General features: G+C 40.2%; 1 protein-coding gene and 1 long non-coding RNA gene across 13 annotated transcripts in view; one reads left to right on the top strand and one right to left on the bottom strand.

The window, feature by feature from the left end:
• ARHGAP26 (Rho GTPase activating protein 26) overlaps nucleotides 1–18229 on the bottom strand; it is a 205830-nt gene that overhangs the window by 45639 nt on the left and 141962 nt on the right. For all 12 annotated transcript variants that reach the window (XM_083600216.1, XM_083600209.1, XM_083600214.1 and 9 more), the window contains 2 exons: nucleotides 4667–4826; nucleotides 2794–2932 (listed from right to left, as the gene is read on the bottom strand). In XM_083600216.1, the coding sequence (XP_083456342.1) occupies nucleotides 2794–2932; nucleotides 4667–4826 (299 nt within the window). The remainder of the gene's footprint in view (nucleotides 1–2793; nucleotides 2933–4666; nucleotides 4827–18229) is intronic.
• LOC310756382 lies at nucleotides 8947–17726 on the top strand. Its single transcript, XR_014544839.1, has 4 exons — nucleotides 8947–9204; nucleotides 12990–13027; nucleotides 15838–15996; nucleotides 16519–17726. It is a non-coding gene; the product is annotated as an uncharacterized lncRNA (long non-coding RNA).

The raw sequence follows: 18229 nt of genomic DNA, 5'->3' as shown, positions 1-18229 counted from the left end.
CTAACCAGGAGTCTACGGGCAGGCTGGTCAAGCAAGCTAACAATTAACACATTCCTCCTACAACTGTATGAGCCTCTTCTTGCCTTAACTTACGACCCTGGGTTTGTTCTTAAACTCTCTCATTACATTAGGGGCAAAATGATTAATTTCATGCTATCATATTGTGTTACTTCTGAAATTCATTGAAGATGCAAATACTGGCTGCTTTTCTGCCCTCTCAAGAGTGGTCTGATTTAAAGAGCTATGTTGCCCAGCCTTCTGGGACATCATAAAAGAGAGAGAAGGGAGGGGGGGATAACGACCACTTCTGTAGGTTCTGTAGAAGGGTGGAAAAACATCAGAAAATTATGCTGCTTAGGTGCCTGAAAGTTTATGTCTAGAAATTAAAAACTTTTACTATTTCCAAAAAGGTGGTGGGTTTGGTACCAAAATAATATTTATTTTTGCCTTGATCCCAGCACAAAGATAATCTGTAGGAGTACTGTTAGTTGTCCCAAAAGTTTCAGAAACCTGGCTGGTTTCAATTAGAAACAGGACATTTTATGTCACTGGCCCCACTCCTTCAGTAGAGATTCAACAGGCATACTCACAGCCAATTTTCAAAGGTCCCTTGAAAACCTTTTTATGCTGACAAACCAATTCATATATTTAAACTTTTTCAATGTGAGACAACTGCCATGCTTATTTTATATTGTACAGCATTCTAGATTTTATTTCATTTGCATATTTTGTTGCATACTGCCTTGCTATCTTATATGAGAGAGTCGTCTATTTTTTAAAAATAAATAGATATATAAATAAAGAACAACATCAAAGCATGCTTTCCATTCCCTTTCTTTGGTTGGGGCGGATGTATCTAGGAAGATTCTCTCCCACTGTACTATTTCCAGCAAGCAGAGGAGTATTAACAGAGAGAAATGGAAGATAATGCTGTTATGTATCTTTGCTAGCTGCCTACAACTGTAAAACTCAGATGGGGTGCAGCAGTCCTCATACTGTTAAAAAAAATCCCAACATTATCATTACTATCAACTGCCTAAACCTGAAGGGACCTTGCAACTATGTTTACATGGAACCCCCCCTCCCCCAAAGTTATACTTTTCTACATTGCTCCTCTGAAGTCTTGATACTGGCTTTGGCGGGGGGGGGGGGGATTTAAAACACACACACACACACACACACACACACACACAGCCACTAATTATCTCAGACACATAGATCTGATTCTTGAAATTGGCCTCAATCAGCAACAGGAAAACATCTCATATACAGCTTGTATGCCTCCTCTAGGCCAAACTGGACAGTCAAAGCATATTTTCATTTAATGTGCACAGTTTTTAAAATGCAAATAGCAGCTACTAAGAGGGCTGTTCATTATCAGCATGACTGCAGCAAGCAGGGAGGTGTATTTAACCTTTTCCTTTTCTGCTCCAGTCTTGACAAAAAAACCACACAAACAAACCCACTCCTCCAAATCTCCTATTAGCATTGGGAAGAAGACCTTACCTGCCATTGGCACCATTTGGTAGCTGATATTTTTAAAAGGGCACATTAAGTGCAGACACATTTAATGCCATGTCTAGTTTTGCCCACTGAGTTCTTGTGCAGTCAAGTTGTACTAAAGAATCAACTTAATGCGCATAAAGGCCCCCTCAGAGATTTCACACCAAGACTGTACACCAGGGATGGGGAACTTACATCCCTCCAGAAGTTGTTGGACTCCAACAACCATGAAGCCCAGTCAGCACTGGCCAATGGTAGAAACTGCAGTCCAACATCACCACCACACAGAAGGCAACATGTTCCTTAATCCTAGTGTACATCACTAGAAGCTACAGCATATGCATGTGCCAGAGAGGCACCAATTATGATGTCCTGCAGTATGTACACAGAGTAATAGGCACACAGAAATGCTTCACATGTGATGGTGCACATGGCGTACATGCAACATAACACTTTTCATTACTAAGTCTCTCACTTATTTCCCAGCTTGTAAAATTCAGATTGCAGAAGACAAACAGAAAAGAGGAAGATGCCTCTTCAATGAACACTACTGTCCATTATTTATTCAGTGAAAGATAGTTTAGATTAGAAGGACCACATAAGAGTTGCAATGAATGCCTGGAGATCAGCAAAGATTGGGTTGCACATGAAAACACAATGAACTGAACTGAGATTGCTTTGATAAAACAAAATCTGAACAAAACAACACAGAAAGTTTTAATTCTTCAAAGTTGAACAGAAAAGCCTGAGAATAGGGAAAATGTCTCTAAACACAAAGGAACAAGAGGGAGTCTCCCAATGGCAAAACCTTTTAATGGTGATTAAGTTTGACATCTATTGTTTGCCTGGCTCTCCATGCATGCTTTTCTTTTTAACTCACAAAAACTGCCATCCAGGGAATGTAAATTATTTTGGCATCAAGTCTGCTCAGCTCTAATGGAAATTAGACAAAAGAGCTACTTACCTATGAGCAAAGCTGTAACAAGGGTATCCTATCTACTGCTATTGAAGAAAGGGGTGTTCATCTATGGGTAGGATTACATGACCATGGTCACAGACTGGCGGGGGTGGGGTGGGGACTGAATCTGCAGAGAATGCAGTTACTGCTTTTATTTTGTGCTGAACAATATAGGGCTAGGAAAACAACAAAGACATTAGAAACTTGAAGCCTTGCACTTACAGGTGTGTCTCCTTCTTACTGCTGTTGAGAACCACGTCTTTTGACCATCCTGAGACAAAGCAATATAATATGACAGCACAACCAATTGCACAGAGGATTAAGATACTTACGCTTTTCACTGGGCTGCACAGTATGGAAGAGAGTTAAGGGCCTCTCACTGCATGATGGTGGCTTGGAATCTGTACTCTTCTTTCGAGACAAAAGCAGCTGAGAATTTGATTGTGGTGTATCTGGAACGGTGTTGAATATCTATTGTGGTGGTGGTGTTTTAGGGGCGGGGGGAAAAGAGAGTCAGGAATGCTGAAGTGTTCAGTTGCTCCCAAGCTTTGCAATAGAAGAGGGCAAGTATCATAGATTTCATGCCAATTCAACATGAAATAAAATGTGTGGTGGAGAGGAACAGCTCTCAACAATGGCTGTAAAGATTAGTCTAAGAATTTTGACAGGAAAAAGGAAACAAGTATCTATCGGTTTAGTCACCGCTAACACTGCAAAGGATGCCATCCCTGATTTGGATGAGCATCTACAAATGTTATTAAATCGCTCAGAAATCATTTAAATTTTCTGATTACACAGACAGTTTAATGGCCTGCATACGAGATAATTTGGCAATCCACATCAGACTGTAATTCAACCAGATGTTCCAGGAAGCGCCTAGCTGCAATTTCTTTGCAGAAATCAATAACAGATTCAAACACTGCACACTGATCTTAAGATGCATGGATGCAAGTTCAGACTGAGGGCATGCATTGATTCATCAGAAATTTATTGAAGACAACTTGACAGGTTAATCAATGACCTCATTGAACTGACACTATTCCAAAACACCCATCTTCTTCCTCTGTTAAGGCCACAGGATTATTATCAAAACACTTAAGTCAGAGCTTGGAAATTAACCAAAACTGTAGTTGCTGCACATCACTGAAAAGCAGGAGCCGATCCTTTTGAGGCTAGCACTTACTTGCCTTTCCCAGTAATCTATATCTAGATGGAGTTTTGCAGTGGGCTTAATGGCCTTAGCGTGCACTCTCTTTTAAGCTTTGCCACCCTCAATCCTTCCCTTTCCCCATCTCTTGGGGGGCACTCACATTTCACTGCCTTATCTGGAACATAAGACGGTGCCTCATACCAAGTTAAATTGGTGGTCTGTCTAGATCAGTGTTGTCAGCACTGGCTGGCAGCTGCTCTCCAGGGTTTCAGGCAGCCCTGCCAGCTCTACCTGGAGATGCTGGGGACATTCTGCAAATTTCCCTGCCTTTAGGCAGGCCCACAGCATACAGTACATTAAAAGTACATTCAACACACACTTAATTCAGATTATTTTCCTCAAAATATATTATAGCAGATTAAGAGTGCTAAGAATTGTAGCTATGTAAGGAGGAAACTACAGTTCCCAGATCCTCTATGCTTCAAATATGCTTTCCTCTTTTCCGCTTTCTCCCTCCCTGCTTAGCTGTAAACTTCTACTCTGGTGCTGGGGGGTAAAGGAGTGTCCTTTGCGCTATCAGCAGCTATTGCACTTTTTATCTTAGGCATCTGTCACCCTTTCTCTGGATGTACTGGCTCCTAGGCACACAAATCTAGCTTGAGTTAGATGTGAGTATTAGTGTAATAATGATGATTTCCAAAGGCATCACTTTTCCGCTAAAGCAGAGTGAATGTCCAGCAGCATCTGAGTCGCCAGAGGTTCCACATCTTGGTCTAAAGGCTCTAAAGGAGCCTTAGGAGTGGGACATTGCCTCAGTGAAAGGCTGTAAGATTCCCAAACATTTTATTACCTTTCCCTAATTCAGCTAGAACCCCTTCCCCAAAATCAGTAAAACGGTTCCATATGTGGAAAGGCTCATGGAGATGTGAATATTAAAGTTCTTTTCTCTTCCTGTAACTCTGTGGATAAGGACAGCTGGGAAATATGCATTAGATTAGAAAGCATTTGCAAACAATAAAAAAAAATTGGAAGATGTACAAATTCAAACAAATTACCTTGTCATGGTTTTCAATTAAAATCTCAACCACAATGTTTTGGAATTTGATGTCCATAATCGCAGCAACCGTTTCTTCTTGCGGCCGCATTAACGTTGGTCCAAAAACAACCCCCAGGTTTGCGACAGTCATTAGATTCTGTTTGTGGTTCTGAGCAACGCTGTAATGAAGCAAATAACGATTATATTAAACGGGCTATAAATAGTCTAGGCTAGCCCATTTCTCTAGGGTAAAAATCCTACCAAATATTTGTGTGCTATTTGGAAACCTGCAAAGCTCAGCAGTGTGGAACAGCACTGTGCAATCTATACAGGTTTCTCAATAACCCTGCTGGTAAAAAATAAATGAGTTATTCTACCATTTTCTAGATACAGGAAGCGGAAGTGGTGCATACACTGATAGCAAAAGGACTAGGGATGAGTAGACATCCTCAATCACTCGATATGTGTCTTTATTGTACATGCCCTACTCTGCATGCTTTCCAATTTAAGTGGGTGAATTGTCAGATTTTATTTCAGAATTCCTACACACAGTTCCATTTTTACCACGTAGCATTTTACACTTTCTTCTCAAATTCAACCCATAGTTAAGCTTGTGAGGATTCAATTAGATAACATTATCATTCCCCAATTCTCATAGCCATTCACACACACACACACACAAACACACACTTAAAAGAGCCAATATACAAAACCAAACCAAATGTCAGGTTGCAATCTTTCTTGGGGAACTAGTAAGCCATTACAAATTTCAGAGGCTCAATGGTATTAATCTTTTTCAGGAAAAATATATATTGAGAACAGAATTATTTGGTATAAGCATTTGCGTTCTAGAGGTTTACTTGTTAGATATTTTGAGCAAAACAGCAAGCAAGGTGTGGCCAGAGAGTAGAATGTGCCATCAGTGACATTTCCATGCAAAATCCAAATGTGTAAGAACAGAGTGACCCATTCAGAGAAGCAGTTAGTGGTGAAAATCCTTTTTCTAGCTGGGCTACACTGATCTACATTCAGAAAGGAACCCAGGATTCCAATTAAGTCCAAATTATACAGAATGAATTTGCTGGTAAATTCTAGATGGTGGTTTTACACTGGAGCAATAACAGCAGAACAGAGCATCTGCTGGTTTGCAGTGAAGATTGATGTCATACCTATATGGGAAAATGCACTGGAAAATGTTCTAGGATAAGGAGTCAGATCTGTGGGCTGATAACAGTATTATTTACTGTGCCCGGACATGGTTCTTCTAGTACATGATGTTGATTTAATGCATGTCTCTGACTCACCCAGGTCAGGGGTGAGACAGACAATTTCCTTTGATCTCACCAACAAAACATATCACAGTGAGAGAGACTATAACTCAAAATGAAAGCGTTATTCGGCTATGTACCTACTGGTCTCTGCAAACTGAAACCTCCAGTGAATGAAGAAATGACTCAGGTCCATTTTTTTTAAACTGAAAGTTGTTTTAGTGATTGGGGAGGTAGTATAAAATTGTAGGTCAGAGAGGTAAAGAAGAGGTCAGTTCCAAAAGACACTCTAAGCAAATAAGGTAGGTATAGAAAGAGAGGCAGGTAGCAGAGACTTGCAGCGTCCGGTAATCAGAGAAAGAACAACAGGGTTATTTTGTGAGGTGCACATAGGAGGAGATTTGTTACACACAGTCTGCTAACAAGAAGGAATTTATATAAGGAAGGGACAGACTAGCATTGTATGAGAGAGAGGAGAAAATGAACAGTGGGGAATGCTGGTAAAAGCTACTTTGACCATAAGAAATCTATTCCAGACACAGATGCAACAATGGCTCAGCGCAGCTCCCAAGAGGAACAAGGAAAGACAATTCTCCACCAGCAAATATGCAGTGAACATATGACTTTAACACACTTTCCACATTTGAATGTGCAGTTTATTAGACAACAGCTTCCAGACACCTATAGCAGATTTGGATAGCATATACTGATGTTTATTATGAAGGTACTGATGAAGCTTCTCAAGAGCCGGACTTTTCTGCAAAATACCTCTAGGTTTCCCCCCCCCCTCTCCCCCACCCCCCGCACTCCTCTGCAAAACACAGTTCCCTGCACACAGCAATCTAGAATATCAAGAGGGGATACATGTTAGGTTTCTACATGCACAGCAGTTTTTTAATGTTGCAGTGTGGTGAGTTATGCAATGCCCCTATCTGCAACTTGGAAGTGCTACAGTCACATGGGATCAAGTGATATTTTTTTAAATATACCTTGCTCCCAGTCTTTCTTCCCCATGGTCCCACAATATGTCATCTAGACTGGGAGCACCCTGTCAAGTTACACATGGACTTTGGCTTCTAATACCAAGCTCTGATCTCTTAACTCCTTATGTCTGAGTAACAAAGTTCCAAAGAGCTATCTTAACAGAGATTGCCAAAAGATTATGATGAACTACACTGTGCCCTGAATTACATTAACAGCTTTTGATCTACCAGAAAAATCACCGTCACATTTTGTATGTACTAAGCACATTGTAAAATGGAGGCTGCCAGTGAACCCAGTTTTCACTGGTGCCCCTGGAAGGGGCTCCAGACTTTGAGCTTTCATTTTTTTAAAAAAGCCAGTCTCCAGCCCTGCTATAAAGTTATGCAGCGATTGCTAAAAGAGGTGCTTGGACAGCAGGCAATAGGAATCCCTGGGGTCCTAAAGAGCTGCCATTTCCCCTTCCCCTTTGGTGCACTTTTCCTGCTTCTGTCTTATTTTCTAGTAGTCCGTGGGATCTCCATAGCTTGCCTTTCCTTTTTCCCTAGCAACCAGGAGGCATCTTTTTTGTGGTGGTATCACAACTATTTTCTGATGTTGTGTTATGCCATGGCTTCTACAGCAACCATTTTGAGACTGGCTAAAAAGGCTGGCAACCCTAATGATGTTAAATTCTAGAGAATATTTTCAAGAATATTCTCAATTAATGAGGTGTGTAGATTTAAAGCAGCTGTGTAGACGACACAGAATTTACAGTTTGTGGAGAATATTCTCCAGAGAATTTTCTAGCAGACAATATTCTCCGGAGAATATTCTCACCTCACATCACTAGGCAACCCATTGTAAAATATTCCAGTTGTCTAGCACCTCCAACATTTTATCGAACTCATAAATCAGCAAAAGCTTTTTTTTTCCAGCCAGAACTCAGTTGCGGCACCTCTCAGGTGGGTGCCATTGCCATTATAAGAGAATAAGGGAGGCATTTGTGGTGAGTTCCGGCACCTCTTTTTCTAGAAAAATAGCACTGAGTAAAAGCCAAATTCATGCAAGGTCAACAATGGGCCAGTTCATAGGTAAAGCTGAAATGTGCAAAGGAGCTGGTATTCAAAAGAAATAGATTGCACCCATTTCACTCCTCCCCCGGTCTCCCTACTGCCATGCTACCATGGTTCGGCTGGCTGTTAATGTTTGAATTTGGGCTTGTAATTATCGTCAACATCATCTTCCTCAAGAAAAACCCAAGTGGTAAGCAAATGACAAACCTTGCCTATAGCTTGTGGTTTGTCTGGAGTGAGACAAAACATGAGCCCAGATTCAAACTATGCTTCAGCTATGGGTAAAAGCAGGACTGTCAGAGCATCAAAGAGGCTATATTTTTTCTGCTGAGTGGTGAGTTTAGCGTTTGTTGTCAACCAGGCCAACATGTCTATTCCATTTAGTAAAGGATGGAATTTTGTGTTGTTTTACCTTCATATACTGATATTAGATGTAATTTTCCTCCTGGCTAAAGCTTGATTGCAGTCTGAAGACCTACATTCTTTGTACATTCTGTTTACAAATGCTGGACAAAAGTGTCTGCAATTTTTTTATTATTCAGCCAAAGTGTTTTGATTATCTTCTTTAGCTGTATAATTTAATTATAAAGTATACTGGCACCTGCTTTTGTTGATTGAAAAGGAAGAAAAGCCACATTGGAAACAGCTTGTCAAGCCTCACAAATTTCTCAGTCATATAATGAAAGGTAACTGAAAGCTCCTTTGCTGTTCTACAAAAACATATATTAGTTTGGCCAGCACACATCATTGAGTAGTGTTGCTTAACAAGCATTCTGTATGTACTAAAATGTTTAAAATAACCAAGGAGAATAGGATACTACATGCAAAATCTCAGAAGTTGTGAATGCAGGCTGGTGGTGTACCAGAAACATCACTTTAAAACAGGGTAGTCCATCATGCAGCGCATGGATTGCATGTAGCCCTCAAGGCCTTTTTGGGTGGCCCTCAGCAACCATGTTCTTATCTGCCTCCACACAGCCCCCAAACCCACATGCCCTTGTCCCAGCTTGGTCTGGCTCTTGCAAGCTCCTCAGCAGGCACTGATCAGAGGCTCCAGTCCCATGTGACAGTGCCCAGCACACCACAGGCTGGGCCCATACTTGGGTTCCTGAGTAACAGTGAGCTCCCCTCTCCTTTTTTGCCTCTGAGGGGGGGGGGAGAGAACTGCCTTGCACCACTAGTGCAGCCTGCCATGCAAGGGGCGGGGGAGAGAGAGAGAAGTGAGGGGAGACAGAAGTGAGAGGCGAGAGAAGGTGGATGAGGTAAAAAGCGGAGCAGAAAGAGGAGAGCGTGAAGTATGAATATAAAGTGAGATTAATAATAATAAAAAAAGGAATTGAGTGAGCCAAGAGACATGGAGGCAAAAACAAGTGAAGTGTGGGTGCTGAGGTAAAAAGCCAAGGGGAGGAATGGGCTAAAAACAGGAGGGGACTGAGGGGAAATGGAGTTTGGCAAGGGTATGAGGGGGGAGGCAGAGGTAGAGAAAAGTGTTTGAAAGATGCACAAGCATGTAAAAATGGGAGGTGCTGAGGCAGGAGGCAGGAGGCGCCAAGAGGTTAAAAAGAAAAAGAAAAACCCAGGTGTGAGAGGGAAGGCTAGTCAGCAAGAATGGACAAGTGGGCTAAAAAGTGTTGGTCAGCAAATGTTTTACAAATGTGCGGGAGGAGTGAGGTGACTGCTTCAAATACATTGATCAGAGGCCTTCTTTTATCACAAATGAGTGTTGGCAATGAAAAAGGTTACTGACATCTTGAATTACTGTATAAATCCTTATAGATCTGTGGTGTTTCTTTTTCTCTATTATTTTGTGATTATCTTTTGAAGAAATTTATACTTTACTCATTAACTGAGTATTTAATTATATATATTTAATTAAATATATTGTATACATTAAATAATATTAACTATATTGCAAACACTTTAATTTACAAGATGGAAATTTAATTCAGTGTGTAGCCCATGGGTTCTGTTTCAAAGTACTCTTGCAGTCCACTTGGTCTGAGAGGTTGGACAGCTCTGCTCTAAAAGGTAAACATTTCCCATTTTCAGAAATGCCATGAAATGCAAATTTTAAAAGGGCACAAGAAGAGGCTGAGATAAATATGTTTCACAGTGCATGACAAAGAAGTGGCAATATGCCCAAAGACCTACAAAGGATATTGTATGATTTAGTGCCTGTTTATAAAGTAACTGTGAAGGAAGGCTTGAGGTTTCTGTAATATGGAACAGATTGTCTCAAGCAAGGATGGGAAAGGAGGGAACCACTCAGATGTTGTGGACTCCGACTCTCATCAGCCCCAGAGAACAGGGCCAATAGTCAGGTATAATAGACTACAATTCCTAACAACACCTGGGAGTGTCACACAGGGGTGGCCTGCCCTGTTTCACATGCCCCCAAAGCCTTGATTACTGGGTGATGGCTTCTGGCAAGATCTTGAGAGATCTCATGGGAGTTCCATGAGACCTTGCTAGAAGTTGCCAGTGCACAACCCCCGGTGGTGGCAGGGTCGCCCGTGGGGACACCGCCCCATAGGATTCCTCCACCCAAGGTGGCTGTTTCTGTCCGCCTCATGGGTGGGCCAGCTTTGGTGTCACAAGTTCGTCATTTCTGGTCTAAAGGTTCTACAGGTCAGCTTCCTTGTTGTGTGACTGAGAGCCAAGCTGCATGTTTCAGTCCCAACCAAGAAACTGCAAAAAATATTATTTTTTGGAACCATGTAGCACAGATTCTCTACATTATATTAGCAGATCCATTTGCTAATGTGGAAACTTTCAATGTGGGAGAGAATCTGTGCCATAACTGCTCAGTGGCAGTGCCACCGAAAGGAAAAGCCTAATACAGACACTATCTGAAGTAGTTCTTACCATTTTGTATAAAGCATTTTGAGAGCACAAAACACGTTAGGTAACTCCATTTGGAACCTTGCAATGTTGTTTTTTGATGACAAGTGTAGGTTTCAAATCATGACACCTTCCAGAGATACCTAGAAAAACTTATATTTCACAATTCATCCACTATTAGTCTAACAACATGGGAAACCCTTTTCCAACTTCCCCTAATCTAGGAAATGGTTATCATTGTACTATGAAGGATTTAGTCATCGCTTCCAGGGGAGCGGGAGGAAATCGCATGAAACAAGCAGCAGCTCTTGTTCTCTATTTCTGTAAAGGGTCACTCTCTTCATATCAATTGCAAACAATGTGGGCATATATAATTGCTTTGAGTCATTGTAACATCCTTGGCCCAGGAAAAGGACACTTGTATAAGAGGAGCAGATGTCTTTCAGAATACACTTTCTGGGAAAACAGATGAGAACATGACATGTACAAGTAAGAGTACAAAACAAATACTAGCATCTATTCTCGCCATTTTTGCAATACAGTATTTGATGTAAGGTGTTCCACTATTCCAAGGGAGAAAATAATTCAAGGGAGAAAGTTCCCAGAAAGCCAAAGAGGCAATTAAGAGTGGCTACTGCAAATCTGATGCAAACTTTGAAACCTAGTTATGTTATAAATGGCCACATTAAGAAATATGTATACTGAAATATCAATAGAAGATGCAGCTTTAGACATAAAACCCACCTTACATTTATATTCATTTCAGAAACCTTAATAAGGTATTTCTTTTCAAAGATATTAACATGTTGTAATATATTTAAACATAAATCACCATAATGGTTATTCATTATTCAGCCACATTATTACAAATAATATTAAGGTAGGTACAGAATTAAATACAAAAACAGCTGCCACAGCAGCAGGCCTTTCTTTTCTGCCCTATACAGTACTGGAAAGTCATGGCAAAGTGAAAAAGATTTTGTCACGTGACAATCCTCCTCCTTGACTTCCTTTCTTGAACTACATACTTCATGCACACATGTGCCACAGGAAAAAAGCAACACCTGGACTGTATTCTCTTAGGAGGCTGCAAACAAAAATCATTTATGCTTGCTTAGTCCCACTAACTTCAACAGCCTAAGCCAGCTAAGTTGGAAAGTACAACCGCTTAGCTGACTGTAGACTGACCTACAACACAGGTAAAGGAGGAATCAAAATCTAGGTAGAAGACAGGAAAATGGAGGTTTTACAAGAAGATTCTCAGAAAAAATACAATGATTCAACAGACTCCACTAACTATGGGGTATGCTGTTCCTGTAGTTCCCAGTCACACCCAGCCTGCTTTTAATAAGGGCAATGGCAAAAAACTGGACAAGATATTCTGTCATATCTTCTGCATGACATTCTGTAAAAAGGCCAAGATAACTATCAACATTGCAACATCAGATACACCATTCCTCAATGTCCTGGATTAATTATCTTGAAATTAATTATCATAGAATTATCTTCCATGAGTTAGGCAACCATGAGTTGGGGGGGGGGTCTTCTTTTCGAAAAATGTAGGTGTGAATATCTCCGTTTAAAAAAATAATGCAGGTGTGACGGTGATCCAAATTTAGCAGAACTAACATTAAGTGTAATTAATTTTCAGAGGCTTGCAAACTACGACATGGAAAGTCTATATATAATTATAAACTACAGAGCCTAATAGGCTGCTGTACACTCCAGCATAACAACATTGTCTACATATAATTCTATGATTCTATTACAGTAGTATTTTCAGGTACCAAAAAGAACCCTTAGTATTCTTAGGGAATGCAAATCAACCTGGACTTATTTCTTGTATTCTGAGCATCCTAGCCTCTTTTTTTTTAAAGTGTGTGTGTGTGTGTGTGTGAGAGAGAGAGAGAGAGAGAGAGAGAGAGAGAGAAGTGAGCATATATGGAATATGGTTTTATCATCCTCTCTGTATGTTCTAGTATCTATCCATTAGTATGTTCTAGTATCTATCCATTAGTATCCATTAGTGGAGGCAGGATTGCTAAACTGGATGGGCCATTCCTTTTTGGCCAACGAAAACAGTTTGCATAACCCAACAAGACCCTTTTTCACAAGCGCTAATAAAAATACAGTTGTTTACTGTAAATGTTGTAGTCTGAAGGCTATTTTTCACTTTATACTTCGTATTTATATACAGGCATGTGATGTTGACAGAGCAATTTACCCAACTGTCAGGTGAGCAGCTTTCAAGGGAGTTAGTGATTATAAGATCAAAGTTCTTCCTTTACAACACATATAGGCAATTGCTAAAATTGGTGCCACCTGATTCACAGGGCGCACATGCAAATATTGAATCAACTCCTTTAGAAAGAAATGGTTGCTCAAAAAATGTTTCCTAAAAGAGGGCATGTGATAAATTTCACATGGATACATATTTTCAGTTGAAGAGGGATATCAGCCTGCATTCTGTTTATGTATCTACCATTTTTATTTACTTTATTTATTAAACTTGTTTACTCCCCTTCATCCAAAGAGCACAGGGCGGTTCACAACATAAAGATACAAAATAAAAACACAAAATACACCCTCAAACCTAACTAAATGAAGCCCATCCAACACAACAGGACTAGACAGTGCTCTAGTCACCCCTTGAGATTCAGCTGCTGTACTGGATGCGAGCAATTTTATCCTCAAAATGCTATGCAAACAAGGCACAGTGAGCTATCATCGGTTCTGCCACTTCCTTCTTTGCTGCCTTCACTGCCACTAGGTAGGCTCGATACCGAACCCTCACCAATGATCGATTGCATATGACCAGGGTTTTCCTTTATTCAAGCTTGAGCCGTCTCCCAGCTTGTTTCCTTACCCTAAACTCTGAAGTATACCAGGCATATCCCATGTCTTTCCATTCAAAATCAACAGAAACCCTGAATTTAAAAACACACAAGTTAAAAACAATTTAAAACTAGACAACTGGGGCAATAATAACAGCAACAAAAGCCGCTGTGCAATACCCCAACCCAAAAGTCTGTTCAGGCGCCTCAGCTTTTGTAGCTGGAATAAGTCAGGGCCCCGCCCTCCCGGGCCAGGTGGAAAAGGACTGCAGATCAGGGAAAAGGTCCCCCAAGATTCACAGCCATTATATATAACATGCAAAAAGAGAATCACCCTTAACATTCTGTATGCAGCCACATTTCGAGCTTTGGATACAAAGGGTACAGTGAAATAAGTAGGCATTTTAGTTCATTAATGTCAATGGATGTTAGATCAGATTCATATGATAGTTTTCAGGTTATCAGAGAAGCTTGTCAGTCAGGTGCTAGCAGTTTTCCTCTTCAACCCTATCAGACGTAAGATATGTCATCATATTGTGAAGTTCTATCCAATGATGTGGAGCAAACACACACACACAACATGATGTCATCACAATGAACGGCATGTACCTCTATCAGTTAAGAGAATGGTATTTTCACTGGCATCCCCATGCCACTTGTCATACGTAGTGCTGGCTTAAATGACAGAGTTCAGCTCATAAATATAGGCTGCATTTTCACTCTAATTGCCTTTGCTTATATCCTACTCATTTCAATGGAAACTGTGTCCATGTACCTGGATATAGGGCTCCAGTAAATGTTTGCAGAGATAACTGGTTTAGGTGTCATACTTTCTTCGGATGCTGTTACTTTTCAAAAACAGGAACCAGGCTTTCACTGTGCTTCTACATTTACTTTTGTTAAGGCTTATCTTTTTTTTCCATACAGAGACTTAACTACATTTATTAACTTTTTGAGACTGTAACACAGTTATATTGGTTTTCCTTCTGACATAAATCACAGCAAGAACAAGCTGTGCACGAAACTCTTAAAGACCATCTCATTTCCAATAGCTTCCAGGAATGATAGATTTTTTTAGTAGTGGGCTAGTAATTGCTGAAATAAGTACACTTGCTTTTAAACACACACACCAAATTTCTATACACGGTGGAAAACATTAAACGATTTTGTGTACTTCAACGAGAAAAACATATTCTTGCAAACGTAAAACATGCTCAACTAACCATCTGGTATTCAGTTAAGAAATTCTTGGACTTGAGAAGCTACAGGTGGTGATATGAATACAGGAACACAGGAAGCAGCCTTCTATCAAGTCAAACCATTGGTCCATCTAACACATGGTCGTCTATAGTTGGTTGCATTGGCTCCCCAAGGTTTCAAGACAGGGGTCTCTTCCAGACCAACCTGGAGATGCCAGGGATTGAAGCCAACATCTTCTGCATATTTTGTATGTGGAAGATACTGGCTTTAATCCCTAGCATCTTCAGGTAGGGCTGGGAGAGAGCTCTGTCGAAACCTTGGGAGAGCCACTGCCACTCATTATAGACAGGCTTGTGCCACAGTAGAATATACGTGCACTTGGTGCTTAGACGTGTAAATAAAATATCAAGTACATTGAAGGAGAGGAGGTAGGACAGACAAAAAAAGGACAAGGGCCAGTCCAAATCAGCATGTTATGCTTAAAAACAGCTGGCCCATTGTAATGGGTTTACACAAGTGCTAGGTTGCACAAACCAATACTTAAAAGCAAGGGCAGTTCAACTACAGCTCCAATCAACATGACAAATGATCAAGAATGGTGTGAGTTATTTATTATTATTAATTTACAGCATTTATATTCTACCATTTACGCAGAAAAGGCTCTCAGAGCAGCTTACAAAAATCAGCTCCAAGACAATCCATGCCCCTGGGCTCACAATCTACAAAGGCATGACACACTGCAACATTTAGAGAGCGCCACAGTATGCTACAGTTCATTTCATCATGAGGTCCTTCCTATGAACTTGGTTAGATTTCTTAAAATATGAAGTGTGGTATATAAATTTAATAAATAATTATAATAAAAAAGCATCCAACAGCAATTTAATGGAGGAATAGCATTGACAGGTGTGGACAGTGGCCTTGTTGGAGAAAGTGACCTGACAAAGGAGAATGAAGCAAAACCTAGCATTTTTCATGATTTTGTTTTGTTTTGTTTTATCTCACATATAGCACAGAGAGAATATGACTGGAATCCACGATCAGCCCATGCATCTACTCAGCTGACTTACAAAGTCTTAATGGAAATCACTGAAAGAAAGTGACAAGAAATGGAAGTCCTTATAGTATATGACAGAAACCACCAAGAATGGATGGATGCCAATTACATATGTATGTTCCTTATTTTTTATTTTTATTTTCATGTGCAATCTTTTGTTAACTTCTCATCATTTATTATATCTTTAAAAAAGAGGTAAAACGCAATAAAGCTGTTGCTGTTTTAAAAAAGATTTCATAAAGTACCTCCCCATCCCTTCCCCCAACTTTTCCTCTTCCTTGGCAGAAAGTCTTGATGTACAAACAATAGCCTTTTGAATTTTCATTAGCATTTGCCTGTTGCATAATGCTGGACAAACCAAAGAGAGTTCACTGAATGAAAATTGGTTCACAATGTATTTCCAGTGCTGTAGCTTTCTTTTTCGTTTTGTGGGGTGAGGTGCATTAGAATTAGAGAAATTGGTGTAAACTAGCTGCCCCCCCATCCCCCCCAATTCATTTAAACACAATCTGGTAATGCTTCGAATAAAATTAACTGGCTGAAGCTGCTTCAGATCATCAGAGCGAAAGGGGGGAAAGCAGAAAAGAAACAAACCTTGTCCTGTTGGTTAACTGTTTCTTCTTGCTAATTTATAGGATTAATAGACACAAAAGGAATGAGCCACACAGCACAACATGTATCATCTCACTTGAAGGAACACACACAACTCTCTTTCTGTGAACTGTCCTGCAAGGATCCTTTTACTTTGTCCATGCTAAAAAGAATGTGCTGCAGAAAACTCTTCCAGCAGAGATTCAGCAGGCCTCCTCATTTTTGACTCTCAGGCATACCTTAAAGATGGGTTTTTTTATGTCAATGGGCCTATGCAGTTGTTCAACGTTTTCCAGTCATTTTATTTATTGTTTTGTACAGCTTTTAATGGGTTTTTAATGTTGCTGCACCCTTCCCTGATGTTTTGTGAGAAGGTGGTATATAAAAACTTCTATAAACAGACATAAAAACTTAGCCAACACCCTCTGTTTGGAGAAATAGAGAGATAAAGGTCCTGAAGCCTCTGCACCAAGCCTCAACACACTGAAAACCGTGTTATCCATATTAAAGAATACAAAACAAATTAGCTCATATAATCCAAATTACTCCCATAAAGAAAGGTTACCAAGTTTTGGCAGCCCATAAACACATAAACGGCGTTTCCGTGCACTGCTCTGGTTCACCAGAAGTGGCTTAGTCACGCTGGCCACATGACCCGGAAGATGTACATCGGCTCCCTTGGCCGGTAAAGTGAAATTAGCGCTGCAACCCCAGAGTCGTCCGTGACTGGACCTAACGGTCAGGGGTCCCTTTACCTTTTTAAACACATCTGAAAACCAAATAAACGGTTCTGAGTAACACACACATACACATTGGCAGCCAATCACATTCCACAACTCACCCTATAGGCTACAATAGAATGCTTCTTTCAACCTAATTTTGAGGGAGGGGAACCCTGTGGGCACCAGGGAAGACCTTTACACCGTCATGTGCACCCATGGGCACTACGTTGACGACCCCTGCCAAACACAAGGTAAAAATTGTGCGGCACATCAGAGCTTTTCGCACGGGATAAATTTAGTTGCTCAAACAAGCTACTACTTGAAGGGGGGAATCAATTAAACAAGACCTAGCAAGCTTTACAAATCACAGATCATTTGAGGCATCAAAGATTCTGATAAAAATATTACCAGCTTTAATGGAAAAACATTATGCAAAGGCATAAAGTCAAAACAGAGTACTCATCACACTCTATTTAAGTCATATTGTAAGAATTACCAGGCCAATAGGGCATGATTAAAAGATAAGAAAAGCAGCAATCTATAAGAATCTTCTCGACAGTCAATCATTTAAATTATTATTAATTATAATTACTACTACATATTTCATTTGACCTCTTACCTACCCTTCACTATGAGGTCTCAGTCTACAGCAATTTATATATAAAGTATTAAAAACAGTAAAAATAGATTACAATCAAAATAATAGGATGAGTTCAAAAATATATGTTTCAGGTGTTGGAAGCTAAGGTAAAGAGGTACATACATACCAAACTTGTGAAGGCGGTAGAATTATGAAGAGGGTTCCCTCTGCAAATCTAAACACCCAAGAGGGTCTGTAGGGAAGTAGGTGGTGTTTCATATATTTAGGCCTAAGTTACTTTAGAATAAAAATGGTAATGCGAGCACTTTGCATTCAGCCCAGAAAGAAAGCAACAACAACAGCAACTGTTTTAAACTAGGGGCTATGTTGGTTCTAAATGGAATCCCAGCAAGTAAACTGGAAGCTGCATTTTCTTAATCATCTTCAAGGGCA

The sequence above is a fragment of the Podarcis filfolensis genome (assembly GCF_964270895.1).
Source record: "Podarcis filfolensis genome assembly, chromosome: 2".
Classification (NCBI taxonomy): domain Eukaryota; kingdom Metazoa; phylum Chordata; class Lepidosauria; order Squamata; family Lacertidae; genus Podarcis; species Podarcis filfolensis.
The sequence above is the reverse complement of the archived record's forward strand: the minus strand, read 5'-3'. Positions and strand labels throughout refer to the sequence as shown.